The sequence below is a fragment of the Scardinius erythrophthalmus genome (assembly GCF_964197995.2).
Source record: "Scardinius erythrophthalmus genome assembly, chromosome: 6".
Lineage (NCBI taxonomy): Eukaryota > Metazoa > Chordata > Actinopteri > Cypriniformes > Leuciscidae > Scardinius > Scardinius erythrophthalmus.
In genome coordinates, this window is record NC_138226.1 from 20,285,133 (window position 1) to 20,300,184 (window position 15,052).

The 15,052-nt window shown below is 37.2% G+C and overlaps 1 protein-coding gene across 2 annotated transcripts; it reads left to right on the forward strand.

Moving 5' to 3' along the window:
• Window positions 1-3,048: 3,048 nt before the first annotated feature.
• LOC308692402 (uncharacterized protein) lies at window positions 3,049-13,945 on the forward strand. Of its 2 annotated transcripts, none has more exons than XM_081368371.1 (18): window positions 3,049-5,555; window positions 5,915-6,032; window positions 6,304-6,396; window positions 6,528-6,738; window positions 7,073-7,242; window positions 7,338-7,436; window positions 7,808-8,040; window positions 8,128-8,306; window positions 8,394-8,487; window positions 8,633-8,977; window positions 9,191-9,308; window positions 9,384-9,475; window positions 9,578-9,695; window positions 9,973-10,089; window positions 10,702-10,893; window positions 11,119-11,271; window positions 11,946-12,148; window positions 12,297-13,945. In XM_081368371.1, exons 1-17 carry the CDS (start codon window positions 5,454-5,456, stop codon window positions 12,146-12,148), a joined length of 2,637 nt encoding a protein of 878 aa, XP_081224497.1. In that variant the 5' UTR covers window positions 3,049-5,453; the 3' UTR covers window positions 12,297-13,945. The 2 variants fall into 2 exon arrangements, with proteins under 2 accessions (XP_081224497.1, XP_081224498.1); XM_081368372.1 differs by having other exon boundaries at window positions 11,952-12,148.
• The last annotated feature ends 1,107 nt before the right edge of the window (window positions 13,946-15,052 follow it).

Here is a 15,052-nt window from a genome sequence, read left to right on the forward strand (position 1 = left end):
TTTGATTATGTTGAATTAAAAACCCAAAAATGCAGCGGGTCCACCAGACCCACGAACACTGGCTGAATAACAAAAATATGAACACCACAGAAAGGTTAAATCATAAAAAAGTCAAGTGTATAGAGTGTCAAAAACAAATGTCCCCAAAAGTAATAAGGATAGTTAAATCAGTTCGCAATACAGACACAAAGAGTGATTATCAAGTTAAGTTACCTGTGTGGAATGTTTACATTGCCTTACGTTCCTGTGTTGTTATCCTCTGAATTATCTTCATTAAAAGTCTTGTTGATTCCACCCTCGTGTCTGCCTTCTTCAATTGTGACAATATTCAAAGTTGTATGGTGAACTAATCCTTTCAGAGTTGTTTTATCAAGTTACACTGTAAATTAAAAAAGGTAGCCTAGAAATGGTAACATTTCAATTAACTGGTTATATTTAAGTTATATATCAACCTATATACATTAATCTATACCAATAAAAATATTTTTTTATGGGTACAATTGGGTAGAAATTGCTGTACAGTAACAATTACAGTGTGCTTAAACTCTTTTTACAATGTTCTTGAAAACAAGAAACTTGTCTAAACCTTGAAGCTCAGCTTCTTTTGTTCAAAACATCTAAACTCTTAAAATATGGAGTCTTCTCCTTGTTATTTCCTGAGTGTTTTATGATTGCTGCTCCATATGTCAGTTAATGTTGTCTTGGCAGGGTTGTTTATGAGTTTTTAACATGGAGAAGTAACAGTTTCATCTCTGACCGAAGCTGGATCCAGCTCAGCACTATCGATTGACTGCTATTGTGTTTTTAGTGAGACATCCATCTCACCCTTTATCTGTGAGTCTGAGTGTGTATATGTGTGTTTGTAGGCATGATTCGGTAGGGAGATAATGTCTGACCATTCCATCCACATAATCGTCTATTGATTCAGTTTTTGTGCATGGAGCAATAAATTCCCTCAGCAGTGTGATGGAAAGTGCACCACAGCTTCTCTCAGTACAGAGAGATTCATCTACAGAACATCTCTGTTATGCAGTACATTATCTCATGTATCCATCATGTCACAAAATACATGTTAATAATACATATTCATCAATATTGAAGCCATCTTCATGAAACATATTAGTTGTTCTTTCTTTCTTTATTTATTTAAATGTATTGAAACCACATCTTTTCTCTAATGACGTGTTTACTGGCGCAAGGGCGGGACAACCAGTCACTCACATGACATCACAGCTAGAGCAAACAGCATGATCTAATCAATTCAATAGAGAGGTGGATTTAGTTTTAGGAATAGTTTTGGTTTGAGTAGATGTTGCTGTTTTACTCATGCCTCCATGCCCCCAAGTTCTAATATGAAAAATTGGCTGTTTATTGAGAAATATTTAACATTTAATCTTATCTTAATATTCAATCTATGAATTGAAATGCTCCATGGTCTAAAACACGTTTTACTGGGAATATTGTTGTGATTGGTAAATGTTTAATAGTGGCTTTTTTCTTGTCTTGTCTTTCCAGAAATCAGTTTGATATGGTCAAAATATAGTTGAATTTTTTTTTTTTATTTAGCATCCTCAATCCCCCACCCCTCAATCCCCAGTCGCTAACTTTCTTTTTCTTCTTCTTTTAATAACAGAGCTCATTGCAATGACAATGTAATTCCTGTGTTTTTTTTTTACATGAAAATAAAATACATTATTTGACAATAAAATATTAAGTGAATATTGTGTGTGAAACAGAAATTTTTTATTGCTGCAACATTGTGAACAAACGCTTTATAGGTTTTAGGGGTCATTTATTCTAAGGCCTAAAACAACCACAAGAGGTTGCTAACAAGAGACATTTTTATGACTTATTGACCCACCGTTATTCCTAGCTGTAATGATGTGTGTAGGTGAATGTAATGTCCTTCCTCACGTGAGGCTTATGTCCCCTTGGGCTTCATTTTCCATTCCTCCTCTGTCCTGATAGTAGAGGCAGTGATCCCTGTCATTAATGGCCAATGATATAAAATTGTGGTCAGGTTTTATGAGCTCTCATGTAAATTGGATGCTAGGGCTCGTAAATGTGGTCCTTGTGTCTAAGGTAAATGACAGTGGTTGCTGAATTGAACGTGTGAGGTCGGCCCTCAAGCCCTGCTGGATGGCAAATACATAAACCCAGTCAAGCCGCTTAACAACCCAGTCTCACGGCAGTTCGTGACATAGTCACGAAATTTAATCTATTGATTCGTGTTCGTGGACACGATTTTCCCTATTTTTTCGTGTCACTCAGCACGACTTTCAATCTAATGTATTTCAATGGGACGTATTTTTCGTGCCTGCACCACGTTTTTCTTTCGAGAGCACAGTATTGTTTTTTCTCAATTGTAATTCATTTTGCTAAGAGCTACATTACTCAATATTTAATCAAGAGATTTTAATCGTCGTTTTTATTGCTTTATATTCGGTTGGCTACTCAACATTAATCTATTTATTCGTGTCCAAGGGCACAAATATCCTTCTTTTTTTCGTGTCACCCAGCACGACATTCAATGTATTTCAATGGGACGTATTTTTCGTGCTTGCACGTCTTTCTTTCGGGAACACACAATTGTTTTTTCTCAAATGTTGGGCTATTCCTTTTGCAAACTTAAAGGGCTACATTACTCAACATTTAATCAGGAGATTTTAATCCTCGTTGTATTGTATTCGGTAGGCTACTCAACACGAATTTATTCGTGTCCATAGGCACGAATTTCCTTCCTTTTTTCGTGTCACTCAGCACGACTTTCAATCTAATGTATTTCAATTGGACGTATTTTTCGTGCTTGCACCACGTTTTTCTTTCGAGAGCACAGTATTGTTTTTTCTCAATTGTTATTATTTTGCAGACTTTAAGGGCTACATTACACAACATTTAATCAGGTGGTTTTAATCATCTCTGTATTGTATTCGGTAGGTTACTCAAAAACAAATTGATTCGTGTCTATGGGCACGAATTTCCTTCTTTTTTTCGTGTCACTCAGCACGACTTTCAATCTAATGTATTTCAATGGGGCGTATGCACCACGTCTTTCTTTCGAGAGCACACTATTGTTTTTTTCTCAAATGTTTGGCTATTCCTTTTGCAAACTTTAAGGGCTACATTACTCAACATTTAATCAGGAGATTTTAATCCTCGTTGTATTGTATTCGGTACGCTACTCAGCACAAATTGATTCGTGTCCATAGGCACGAATTTCCTTCCTTTTTTCGTGTCACTCAGCACGACTTTCAATCTAATGTATTTCAATGGGACATATTTTTCGTGCTTGCACCACGTTTTTCTTTCGAGAGCACAGTAGGCTATAGTTTTTTCTCAATTGTTATTAATTTTGCAGACTTTAAGGGCTACATTACACAACATTTAATCAGGTGATTTTAATTCTCGTTTTTATTACTTTATATTCGGTATAGGCTACTCAACATGAATCTATTGATTCGTGTCCCTAGGCACGAATTTCCTTCTTTTTTTCGTGTCACTCAGCACGACTTTCAATCTAATGTATTTCAAAGGGACGTATTTTTCGTGCCTGCACCACGTCTTTCTTTGCAACATGGTCTCACCCCTATTCGTCACATAGGCTCAGCATAGGCTATGCCGTTTGGTCATTTCCCCCTCACGTCCAAAGCCGACGTTGAGGGTACCCCCTATTCGTCACTTGACAACGGAGAGGGTCGTCCGATAGATTTGAGTGCAAATCACTCATCTTTGAATTTTGAACTTTTATTATTTTCCTAAACCTAACTCTTTTTCCTCTCTTTTTATATAATTTTGGGCTACATTAAAATTACATAATTACAAGACGGTATATTTTCTATTTGCTTAAAACATTCCTTCATTTAGGTGGGATATTTTATAATTTTCGATCACATATTGTGGTAATTTCCCCCTCACGTCCATAAGCCGACGTTGAGGGTAGCTAGCTGAAACCCTTTTCTAAATCGGTAATATCACGATTTTTCCTCTTTTTTATATTATTGTGGACTACATTAAAACGACATAATTGCAGGACTGCATATTTGCTGTAGGCTTAAAACATGCCTTAATTTATTGTGGGATATTTTATAATTGTCGATGTTATTTCAAATTGCAATGGCTTATAGTGAGCCTACTTTTCTTTTTTTTCTGCGCCCCAAAAAAGAAAAAAGAAAAAAAGAATAGCCTACTTTTATAGAACTTTCATCTCAATACTGTTTATGCAGTTGTAATAAATTAATTATATAGCCTACTGCAGAAATGTTTATATTACTTTATATGGACATATCCTTTCGCAAAGAGATGGATGTATTCTGGGAAGTGATATGTGTTTAAATGTAATGGCTACATACTCGTTTTTCCTTCACTTGGACATTTATGCTGACCCCTTTAAAATTGAGCACGGATATAAAATATTAAGACTGTACTTTTAATTATGATTGATATTTTGGCGCAATTTTGTGCAACACGTCACTGTGTGCGACCATCGCAGAAACCATTGCCCAGCGCGATTCCACCACGGTAAGTCGCTTACAACAGTCTAATAAGCAAGATGAATTCATAAGCATTATTTACACGTCCAAAATGAAGAAAATTACGAGTTAAAAAAAAAAAAAACATGTTCTAAGCCTAGATATATAGCTGTAGATGTATATATACAAAATAAAATTATGAGTAACGTTAGCCTATTTCCACATAAAAAAAACATGTTGTGATATATATATCATGTCCACATGATGTAGTCCACATATATTTTGGACGTGTAACTGCTTATTGAGAATTTATTGGGGGAATAGTAATTGGGGACATTTAGATGATGTGATTTTCTCTCGATCATCGTGGTTCACACTCAACGTCACTGTAATGTGTTAGTAATAACAATATTATCACTTGGTCTAACGTTATACTGCACATAACGCTGCCTTTATGGCGAACCCCAGGCACATGTTACGCGCCTTTAAAAAAAAATGTTAACTTACGCGACTTTTAACAGTAGCACAGGAAATAGAAACAACGTGAATCTGTATTTATTTATCCTAAGCATTTACAAGAAAATGGGAATCACTCACTATTAGGGTACACTTTTTAAATCTTATATCAACAACACTACATAATTAACATTTTCTGTTGTTCTCCATGCAGATCCTGTCAAACATATCACCTGTCGAACCTATCCGAACCTGATTTTCAAAACCCAAAGGCACTTTTAAGAGCCAACCTCTATCTCTTCATTATTTTCTATATCTTACATCCTCTCTTTCATCCTCAATCTTTATCTATCTCACAGTCTTTATCTATTGCTCTTTCTTTCCTCCCTGTCTGTCTTTGTCTAGCACTACTTGTCTGTCTTACCCATCTTTGTCAGTCTGTCTGTTTGTATCTGACTGTCTGTCTGTCTGTCTGTATCTGACTGTCTGTCTGTATCTGACTGTCTGTCTGTATCTGACTGCATTGCAATGGCCACCAAGCATAAACTTGATTCAAAGGATCCCCACTACCAAGAGGGGAGACGCATGGCTCTGGAGCTGAAACATGAACACATTCTAGCTGAAGCCAAGGTTAGAGTTTTTGTACACCTCAATCATTTTATAAAAACAAACATAAATTAAAGTAAAACGTGATGAGGAATATGTAAGAATGATGAGTGCAGAAGATTTTATACAGGTATATTGCATGATGCATCCTGCCATGTTCTGTGACGTGTTAATAAGGGAATATAATAATAATAATAGTAGTATATGCAGTTCCATCCCTCTGAGTTACAGAGACTTGGAGAATCTATTCCAAGGCTCATTTAAGCTGTTCAACACCTTACTAACACACTATGTTGTGTTTTCCTTTCACAAGTTACCTGCCTTTTGGTTACCGTACTTTTATCAACATCAGTCTTACAAGAAATATTCACTCCAATACACAGAGAGCAGCTGATGAGAGGAAACGTGTACGAGACCCTCCACACACCTCTAAAAGGGACTCTGTAGGACGTGGTAAGCCGAGGGGGAGGCGAGGAGGGCGACGCCATGCCTCCGCTACAGGTTATATCTGAATTATTTGACATTTGTAGGAGGAATTTACAATGATAATGTTGGACCAACTCAAATTAGAACACTGTAATTGTTTATTGAGAGTTTAAGATATTCAAATAACTAAAAAAACATTAGTGACACTATTGTAGAAGACACTACCAAGTACTTAACAAAAATATGTCTGATTTCATAAATTGTTTAGTATATAGTTTGAAAAGAAGAACAAGAATAGAGTGTGATAGCCTAACTTGTTCTTATTCTTCTATGTGCTGTTTTACAGCCACATACCCCACGGTTGAGGGCTCCCTGTCATCCAGTGTGGAGGTTCCACTTACTGCAATCTCAACAAAACTAAATCCTCAAGGGGAATTTGGTAATTCACAGTGATTAATTTAAGCTTGCACAGTATAAAAAAAGTGTTCATTCTAATACTGATCAGTTGACTTTTAATTGTTCCTTATCTAAATTATCCCTTACCGCTTTATTTTTGGATTTTCTTTACAGAAAAAAATATGGAGAGGCTCTCTGATATTTTGGCGTCATGTCCTTCTGCTGCTCAGCCTCAAAGTAGCTCTGCATCATCATGGTCTTTTCGGCAGCAGAAAGCCTCTGAGCGCTGGAAAGAAGCAAGACCATACCACCTAAAATGCCTTATTTCAATAGAGGCTGTTGGTCATCCCCTGTGTTGCCTTTGCAACGAGCCTGCTGTTATTAGGTTGGTTTTCATTAATATCAAACTTCAATTACCCAGGGTAGGTTTGCAGAGTGCCCTGCTTTATAGGCTAAGATGCATGTCTTTTGGGATGGGAGAAGACTTAGATACCCAGATGAAAAACACATTAATGAGAAAAGTACATCTAGGACCTTCTTGCTGTGAGGTGACAGTGCTAAACACTGAGGCACTATGCAATCCTATACAATAAAATCAAACCTAGTAAAAGGTAAATAGCTTAAATAGAGTGTACAGTACTTTATATGAGTTATTCATATAACATATAATAATGTATTATATTATAATATTAATTTTATATATATAATTTTCTCCTTAGGTGCAGGGAGTGTCTTCCTGAGGAGTGGTTCTGTGGGGACTGTGATGTATTGCATCACAAAAAACATCCACTCCACAACAGGGAATGCATGATTCGTGGTTTTTTTGAAGCCATTCCTCCGACCACATGCATCATTAAAGGGGAGGATGGATATTGCACCCATGAGCAAGGTACGTTCTCACGAAAGCTTTAATTTTGCTGTTCAATGTGTGTCTGCAGACAGTTACAGATAATCTAAATGATTGGTTTTCCTTCTTTTTGCCAGCTTGCATTTTGCCAACTGTGAAGGTGCCAGACTGCTCCTGTGGAGGCACAAACTTCACTGTGTTACCAGGCAAACCAGTGATTTTAATTACCATCAATGGTAAAAAAAATAAAATAAAAATATATATATATATATATATTGTAGATGTGATGTTTTTCACACTATTGTGCTGTGGCATTGTGCTTACAATTGCAGAAGTGACAGAAATATGGAATAGCACATGGTAATGTTATTAACTGAAACAAAGACAGATGTTTTTTTTTTTTTTTTTGTCCTAGCATCTTTCCAGCATGATGTCCAATCAACACAGCAGTGTGGAATTTAGTGAATTTGAAAATATAAATGTGGGATTATAGGAACTTGCGCAATGTCTCTTAACCATTCACAATGTGCATAATGAACTAAGTGTTGTAAAATTAAGTATGTGGTAAATGTGTATTATATTTTTAATTATTTTTTTTTGTTCCAAGGGCGTTTTGACTTGCATCAGCCATTGTATGAATGTCAAACATGCCAGCAGCAGTGGACCCCTGACTTTAAAGACCTCCTAAGAAGTGGATATTGGCCAGCCTCCGTCACCAATTCCACACTTTATACACTGGACCTCTTGAGCTCCTTTCAGGAACTCAAGATCATCTCTCCGGGATTCTCCAGACAAGCCTTCGCAAAGCTGCTGGAACATCGCACTAAGTGTGGAGGAAGAGTAAGTGTAAATGTTATTACCATTTTATAAAAAAAATTCCATAAGCAGACAATATCAAAATACTATTTCATTCTATATATTTTCCAGTCTGGATCTATCAACGGCGATGCACTGCAGCGTAGCTTCTTAGAGCTTTCGTATGCATCATTTGAGGAAGACCAGCTCTGCTGTAGTGCTCCTTTCACCTGCCCAGCCTGCACACCAGAAATGTTGGCTGTTTCAGCAGATGGAAACAGAAAGCTATATCGCTTTCGCCGAAACGGAAGGTGATCTTTCTTCCAGTCTTTTTATTGATTTATTTTCTTACTTCATATATTTCATGAATGGATTTTCTATTTTTCTTTCTTCCTCAGCTCTGATGATCCTGGCTTTTTTGAGGGGCTCTTTGTGGCTGAAGACAGCGCGGTGTCTAGATTTGTCGACACCATACAGAAAGCAGTGAAAAATGCAAGTTGACAAAATAGTTGTTACAATAATAAACGTAACCCCCACTTCAATTACTCCTGCATATCAATTACAAAATCAAAATGCCATATATTGAATGACACCATTGCTTTTATTTGATTTGTCGTGTTTGTTTTGTGTTTCATAGACACAGGGAAGAGGCACATGTGGGGACTCCCAGTGGACAGCAGCGAGGGAAACTTCAAGGAGGGCTTCAAAATTGGATGAAGAGGGGATGGAGGTTGCTGTGTGTCGCCATGGGTTCCTTTTGAAAGCCCTTAATATGTACAGGGGGGAGATATTTGCCTACCCTCTGTACCTTCAGAAGGAGCTCATGCCAGCCAAGGCACAATTCTTCGCAATGGACGTGGCATGCAAATACTGGCCATACCTGGAGAAAGTTGCTAGTGTCCTTCCTGCTCTTCAGGAACTGACCACTATGAAACCCTTTCTCAGTGTAATGCATGCTCGAGCCCATGCTACTAAGTGTGAGGTGTGTATAATATTTTGGCATCTTATGTACATTTGTAATATTTACAAGCACATTAATAATATTAAATATAAGTTAAGCTACACTATGTTATCTTGTGTTTTTGCATAACCATTTCTTGCATGGAATGTAATGCCCTTTGATGCAAATTGTGGTTTGTGATATTGGGCTATATAAATAAAATTAAATTGAATTTCTTCCACCCTTTACTAACAGATTAATTGGAGTGGCAGGAACCAGGAAGGAGCAGGGACTACCGCTGGTGAGGAGGTGGAGCAAGTGAACAGCTACCTCTCACGTTGTGCCCTGACGACCAAATATATGTCCAAAGCAGGTGACCGGAGTTTGCAATATTCTTGTAAAAAATTTTTAGATTGATCATCATAACCTCATTATTTGCTTTCAACAGCACGGGTGGACATGCTTACGTTGCATGCAATGGGGTGGAACGAGAAAAAAAATATCTCTTTACATCAGGCACTTTCCACAAGATATGTGAAGGTAAGTCTCATATTAATTGTTTTGTGTGTCCTTTTGTTGTGTTTACTTGGCCTGTTGTTAATCAAGTTTTAATCCTTATTATTGTATAACACTGTTCATCAGACTTGTCAGAGACTCCATGATGAGACTGCAAGGCTAGCTGACCTAAAAACAGAGCTAGATTGCACAGATGAAGTGGTGTCACAGTGGCTATCTGATGTAAAGGAATGGGCAGCTGGTGGTAAGCATGACCAGATAAAAGAAACAACAAACATCCCTTTCTACAATCTAAATTTTATGTTTGATATTAAAGAGCAGCAAAAAATAGTAGGTTGATCATCATCTAATGTGATGCCACATTTATGATGTCAGGTTTATTAGTATATTCCAGTTTCCTGCAGGAAGTGCACATACAAAGTTTAAATAAGTTTGATTAAAAGGTTTTACATGAAATTCAAGCAGAGAAACGGTTCTGTGTTGTTTTAACAGTGAATTTGCTTTCGTTATATCTTCTACAGAGACACCTGATACATCTCGTGCCAGTCAAGGCACCACACACAGAGGACTTCAGCAGTCAATTGAGGGGCTCTACCTTAGTGTGAGGCACCGGAAGCGAACCCTCTACCGTCAGAATGGTATAACTATATAATATAATATAATAGGTTGATAAGTTCAGGCTACTGTATGCATCCTACTCCACCAACATGGAATTAGCAAATAAGTGTAGTAGCACAGTTCAGCTCAATCGTTGAATTCTGTTCTTTAAATGACCAGTCTGTAGGATTTAGTGGTAGGAATTAGTGGCATCTATCAGTGAGGTTTGACGATTGCAACCAGCTTCCCTCACCTCTATCTTTCCAAGCTACGGTAGCCGACGAGAAAATGTGAGAGGTACTATCTAGTGTTTGTTTGTCCGTTGTGGGCTACTGTAGGAACATGGAGGTGCAACATAGAGGCCTCCGTGGAAGGGGAACGTATTTAGATAAAAAACTGCCAATTCTAAATTAATTAATGCACAATTATTATTTTCAGGCAATCATGAAAATCATGCAAATAGATTCCCCCCTAAATGTTACACCTTGGACAATTTGTTTCCCATGTCAGTCTACATTATAATTTTCACATACTGTATTTCATTATGTTTTCAATAACTGCAGCTTTGCTTTTCAATTTTTTGGTGCTATAATTTTTTTATTGTTGAAGAGTTCTGTCAAAAACCTCTGCCTCTGTACTTCATGTCTTTCTAGACAGCAGCAAGTTTCGCCATCGCCTTCGAAGGAAGCTGGCAGAAGACAAAAAACTCCTTCTTCAGGAGATACAGAAATACAATGATCTTGTACTAGAATCGGCAACAAACATTGACGTAGCTGTGGTGGAGCATTCCCTAACTGGAGAGAGTACTGTGTCTCAAATATGGCCGTGGGAGGTTCATGGCAGTGGTATGTCTGTTTGTAGATGCTTCACAGGAATTTATTTACAGTTCTGCTTTATAGAGTATACTGAACTAAGGCATGCATGTTACATATTGAGTGTTGTAATATTAATTTAGTTTAATGGTGTATTTTCAGTTTTCTTATGTATCGATTTGATTAAAAAAAAGTCAATGTTTGCAGTGATTATGCAAGATTGTCTCATGGATACATGTAACTGTTATTGATTCTTAGCAAATATTTCGATCAAGAAACGAGTGCACGACCAAGTGATGTTAACAAGGCGACTGCATGAGGAAACAAGCGTTTTGGTGTTGGAGATGGCACAACACTGCACGTGGTTGCAGAGCCTGGCAATGGTTCTCAAGAACAAGTTGGCTGAGGAGGGTAAGTTTAATTAAAACCCTGTCCATCTAATGTGTTTAAAAAAAACATACAAAAAAACACATCAGTCACAGAACTTGGATGGAGTAGAACGGTTATGGCTCTCTTTGCCGTGGTCCTTTGGGATATACATAAAATGGGGATTACAATTGTTACTGTAGCTATGGTAACAAGTCAGTAAGGTTGTAAAGATTGATGCTTGAAAGATGTGCAGATATGTTGTATTATGGCTGTTACTTGAAAGCGTAAATGAACAAAAGAATTTTGACCATTGTAATTTGTGTCCTGATATGTTACATGGGGTTAGCATAACATCAAGATTAATCTTATTATTATTTCCTCCAGTCAACATAGAAAACCTTGATGGTCAGGAACTAACACAATGTGTTACTTCAGCATAACTGTAGTGAAGAAGAAAACTGTTAACTTAAAACAGCTATCAGACATGGGCACAAAACGCTTATATGCTGCTTTGGGCCTCCCTCCATAAAGTCATCTCAGTGAGCCGTCATGTTGCCTCAAGTCGTTTTATACAGAAGCTAGCCTGGTCCCATGTCAGCGATACACATAAAAATGGCAACCATCCTGCTATGTAGATTTTAATAGGTTAGTTCTTTGGCCTTATTGAATAATCTTAACATAGTTTGTCTTTAATGTAATCTCTTTTGTATTTTGAGACGTAGACAAGGGAAATGAGGGACTTTGCTGTCTCTTAAGAAGAAGACTGTCAGAGGTGTCAGAAAGGTTCCAAGTGGTCCTCCAACAGTATAAGACTGCCTTAGGTCCTGAGGCCTCTGTCCTTCTACATGTTGAAGAGGAAGATCAAAGTGGCCTCAGTAGTCCAGACACCAGTGAGGATGAAGAGGAAAACACAATTTAGGTCATTTATTTATTTATTAATATGTATGTTTGTTAGTTTTTGGAATAACCCCCTAATACTGTTATTCTTAGTAATTTATTTGTGTATTTTATTTATGCTAAAACAGCTGAAATTCAGCCTCTTATTATTGTTTTCTGTATTTCCCCAGATGGAAGCTGAACGAAGGACTGTGTTGAAGGAAATGGACTTGCCCTATATCTGTGTATTATTAGTATGCTGATTTACCTCATCAAAATCTGTGTGCATTATATCTTGTTGAAAATTCAAACTGTAGGTGCGTCCCAATTCGCATACTATCCATCCTAAATAGCATTCGAAAATAGAATTAGTACGTCCCAAATCGTTGAAATGAGTGTTCCAAATATACCCGGATGGTCTACTATTTCCGGTCAGAATCCGAAGTGCAGATCGATGCACACTATAACGGCTAATATTGCCCACAACCCATCGCGCGTTGGACGAGGATTCGGTTAGAACTACAAACACGAGTGAAAAGTGTTAAAAAACTACAGACATGGAGGACGCGTGAATCCAGCGGTTATGTAGAGAGGTTTAGATAAAGGGGTTAGAGTGATTAATTATCAGTATCTAACCTGACGAAAATGTATTTATTCAGTGTTGTCTACATTATATTGCATCTGCAGATGCATTGTGGACTTTTGTAAAGATACGTTTTAGCCATTAACTTTTACATCATTATATTCAAATTGCAAACACATGAGGAGAGTCTCCGCATGAAAGACCCACGACTGGCAGATCAACGTGCAACTACATTTCTCTCCGAAACGGTAGAAAATAAAATTAGATTGAATGGAGAATTTTAACAAGATGATTGACAGGGCAGTTAACGGTGACATGATGCACGCGACAGATCTGTCCATTAAGATGACAAAGTAGTATGTCCCAAAGCTAGTATGTCCTAAATTTAGTAAGCACATTGCACAGTTCAATGAAGATGCACAAACCTACCAGTATAGGTGCACCAATCTTAGCCAAAAATGTCAACTTAGCATGTATGATATTACCAGATGTAATTACTGGGCTCACATGATATTTGGGTAGTGTATTCATACTCTTTTAAGAGAGACTCCCCTTGATTGTGGTGACCCTGTGACCTTTCCTTTTGCACCAACATCAGGCCAAACTTTTGACTTGCATACAACAAATGTTATGAACCAATTTTTGTATTTTGCTGAGCAATGAATCATGTCATTTTTGTTGACCTCATGACATTCCCTGTAGCACAACCATTAGACCAGAATGTAAAATTTGACATTGTATTTGATATTGTCTAATTGTGCAGATTGCCATGAAATCTTGTAAGCACATGATGACTTTGGTGACCTCATGACCATTCCTTTATCATCACATTTAGGCCATGATGTAAAAACTCATTCTTGATTACTTGCATTTCTCCACATTTACTTATTCTGCGGTGCAGCAGCAGTGTCTGTGTCTGTCTATGTCATTTTTTTTTTCAGAGGCTGCCTATGGATCGCTATTTGATTGAGTGTATTATACTGTAGGATATAACTGTTGTGTAATTTTATATTACTGCACAGATGCATTATAGTATGTAACAGAAAAATACACTGTTTTTTTGTTATGATTATTCTTTATTGTATATTATTACAGATGACTTGATTCTCTTTTCTGCTGGAGCTTTTCAAGTGAACTTAACCTCACAGTCCAGTGTTTTTTAAATACAGCCTTATGGCTTGTTTGACAAATATGCATTTGGTGTATTTTCAGTAGTATTGTTGTAAAAGACAAGAAATAAAGTATTTCCAAAGATGAGCATTTTATGTTTTTTTCTTTTTCATCCATTATTATTGAAAAATAAGATTTTATATTTTTATGGTTGATAAAAGTCAATAGCTGGAGAAAAAAAACATCACGTATTTATATGTGGAATTTTTTTTAATTTAACATCACACTGCATTATTAATTCATTACTTTAATGCATGTCTTTTTACTTATTTTCAAACCAACCTGGCTTGTAATTAAACAAGATCGATCTAGTATAATAAGTAATGTGTATCTAAGGTGTGTTAAGGCATGTTACAGTTTTACTCGATTGCTGAAACACTAACCCTAACCCTAAAATTTCAAAACCATAACACCATTCATCAAAAAGCACACCCTTTTCCCCAAACTATAAACACTATTCCCCAGTTTTGACACATGAGTAAGATTTCTTGAACTTTCACTGCAAAACTTTACACACATATCCCTTCATTTATCATTGCCGTACACAATGTTGTAATTTAGAAAGCACTAGCATTCAGCACAGCTTCAGCTCAATTAGCACACAATCACCCAGGAGGAAACACAAAGAGTCAAAACTGGTCACACAGCAATCGAGAACCTTCAATATATCGATGAAAGGGATAAGATGAGAGGGGGAGGAGAAGGGGGAGGGCAAAAAGACAAGCAGTCTCAGATGAGATTTGTGCCTTTTTAGTTGACCATGTTCTTGTCCATGGTAGGCTATGACTAAGGAGGCTGGGCGACGAGTACAGCCAAACTTGAGAGTCACTTCACCGTCGCTTCCATTACAGTTTTTCTCAATTGTTTACACACAAATACTGGTACTTGAGACACAATGAGCACAACATGTAACGCATTCACGAACCCCCTGAACCAATTCTGCGAAACTACAAGGACAATTCCTGCTTTACACTCAAATTGCAGTTCTAAAACCATTTTCAAAACACTACACACAATTCTCTGCTTATGGCACAATTTTCATGCAGAAAATCTCTTGTTTTCACAAGGAACACACTGCCATTCAAATATGCACACTGACTCTTCATATGGGCAAACACCCGTCACACAGTTTTACAATTAACAATCAGAGCTTTAGCATAAAAGAGCAACAGGTCAGCTCTTCAATGGGGCAAT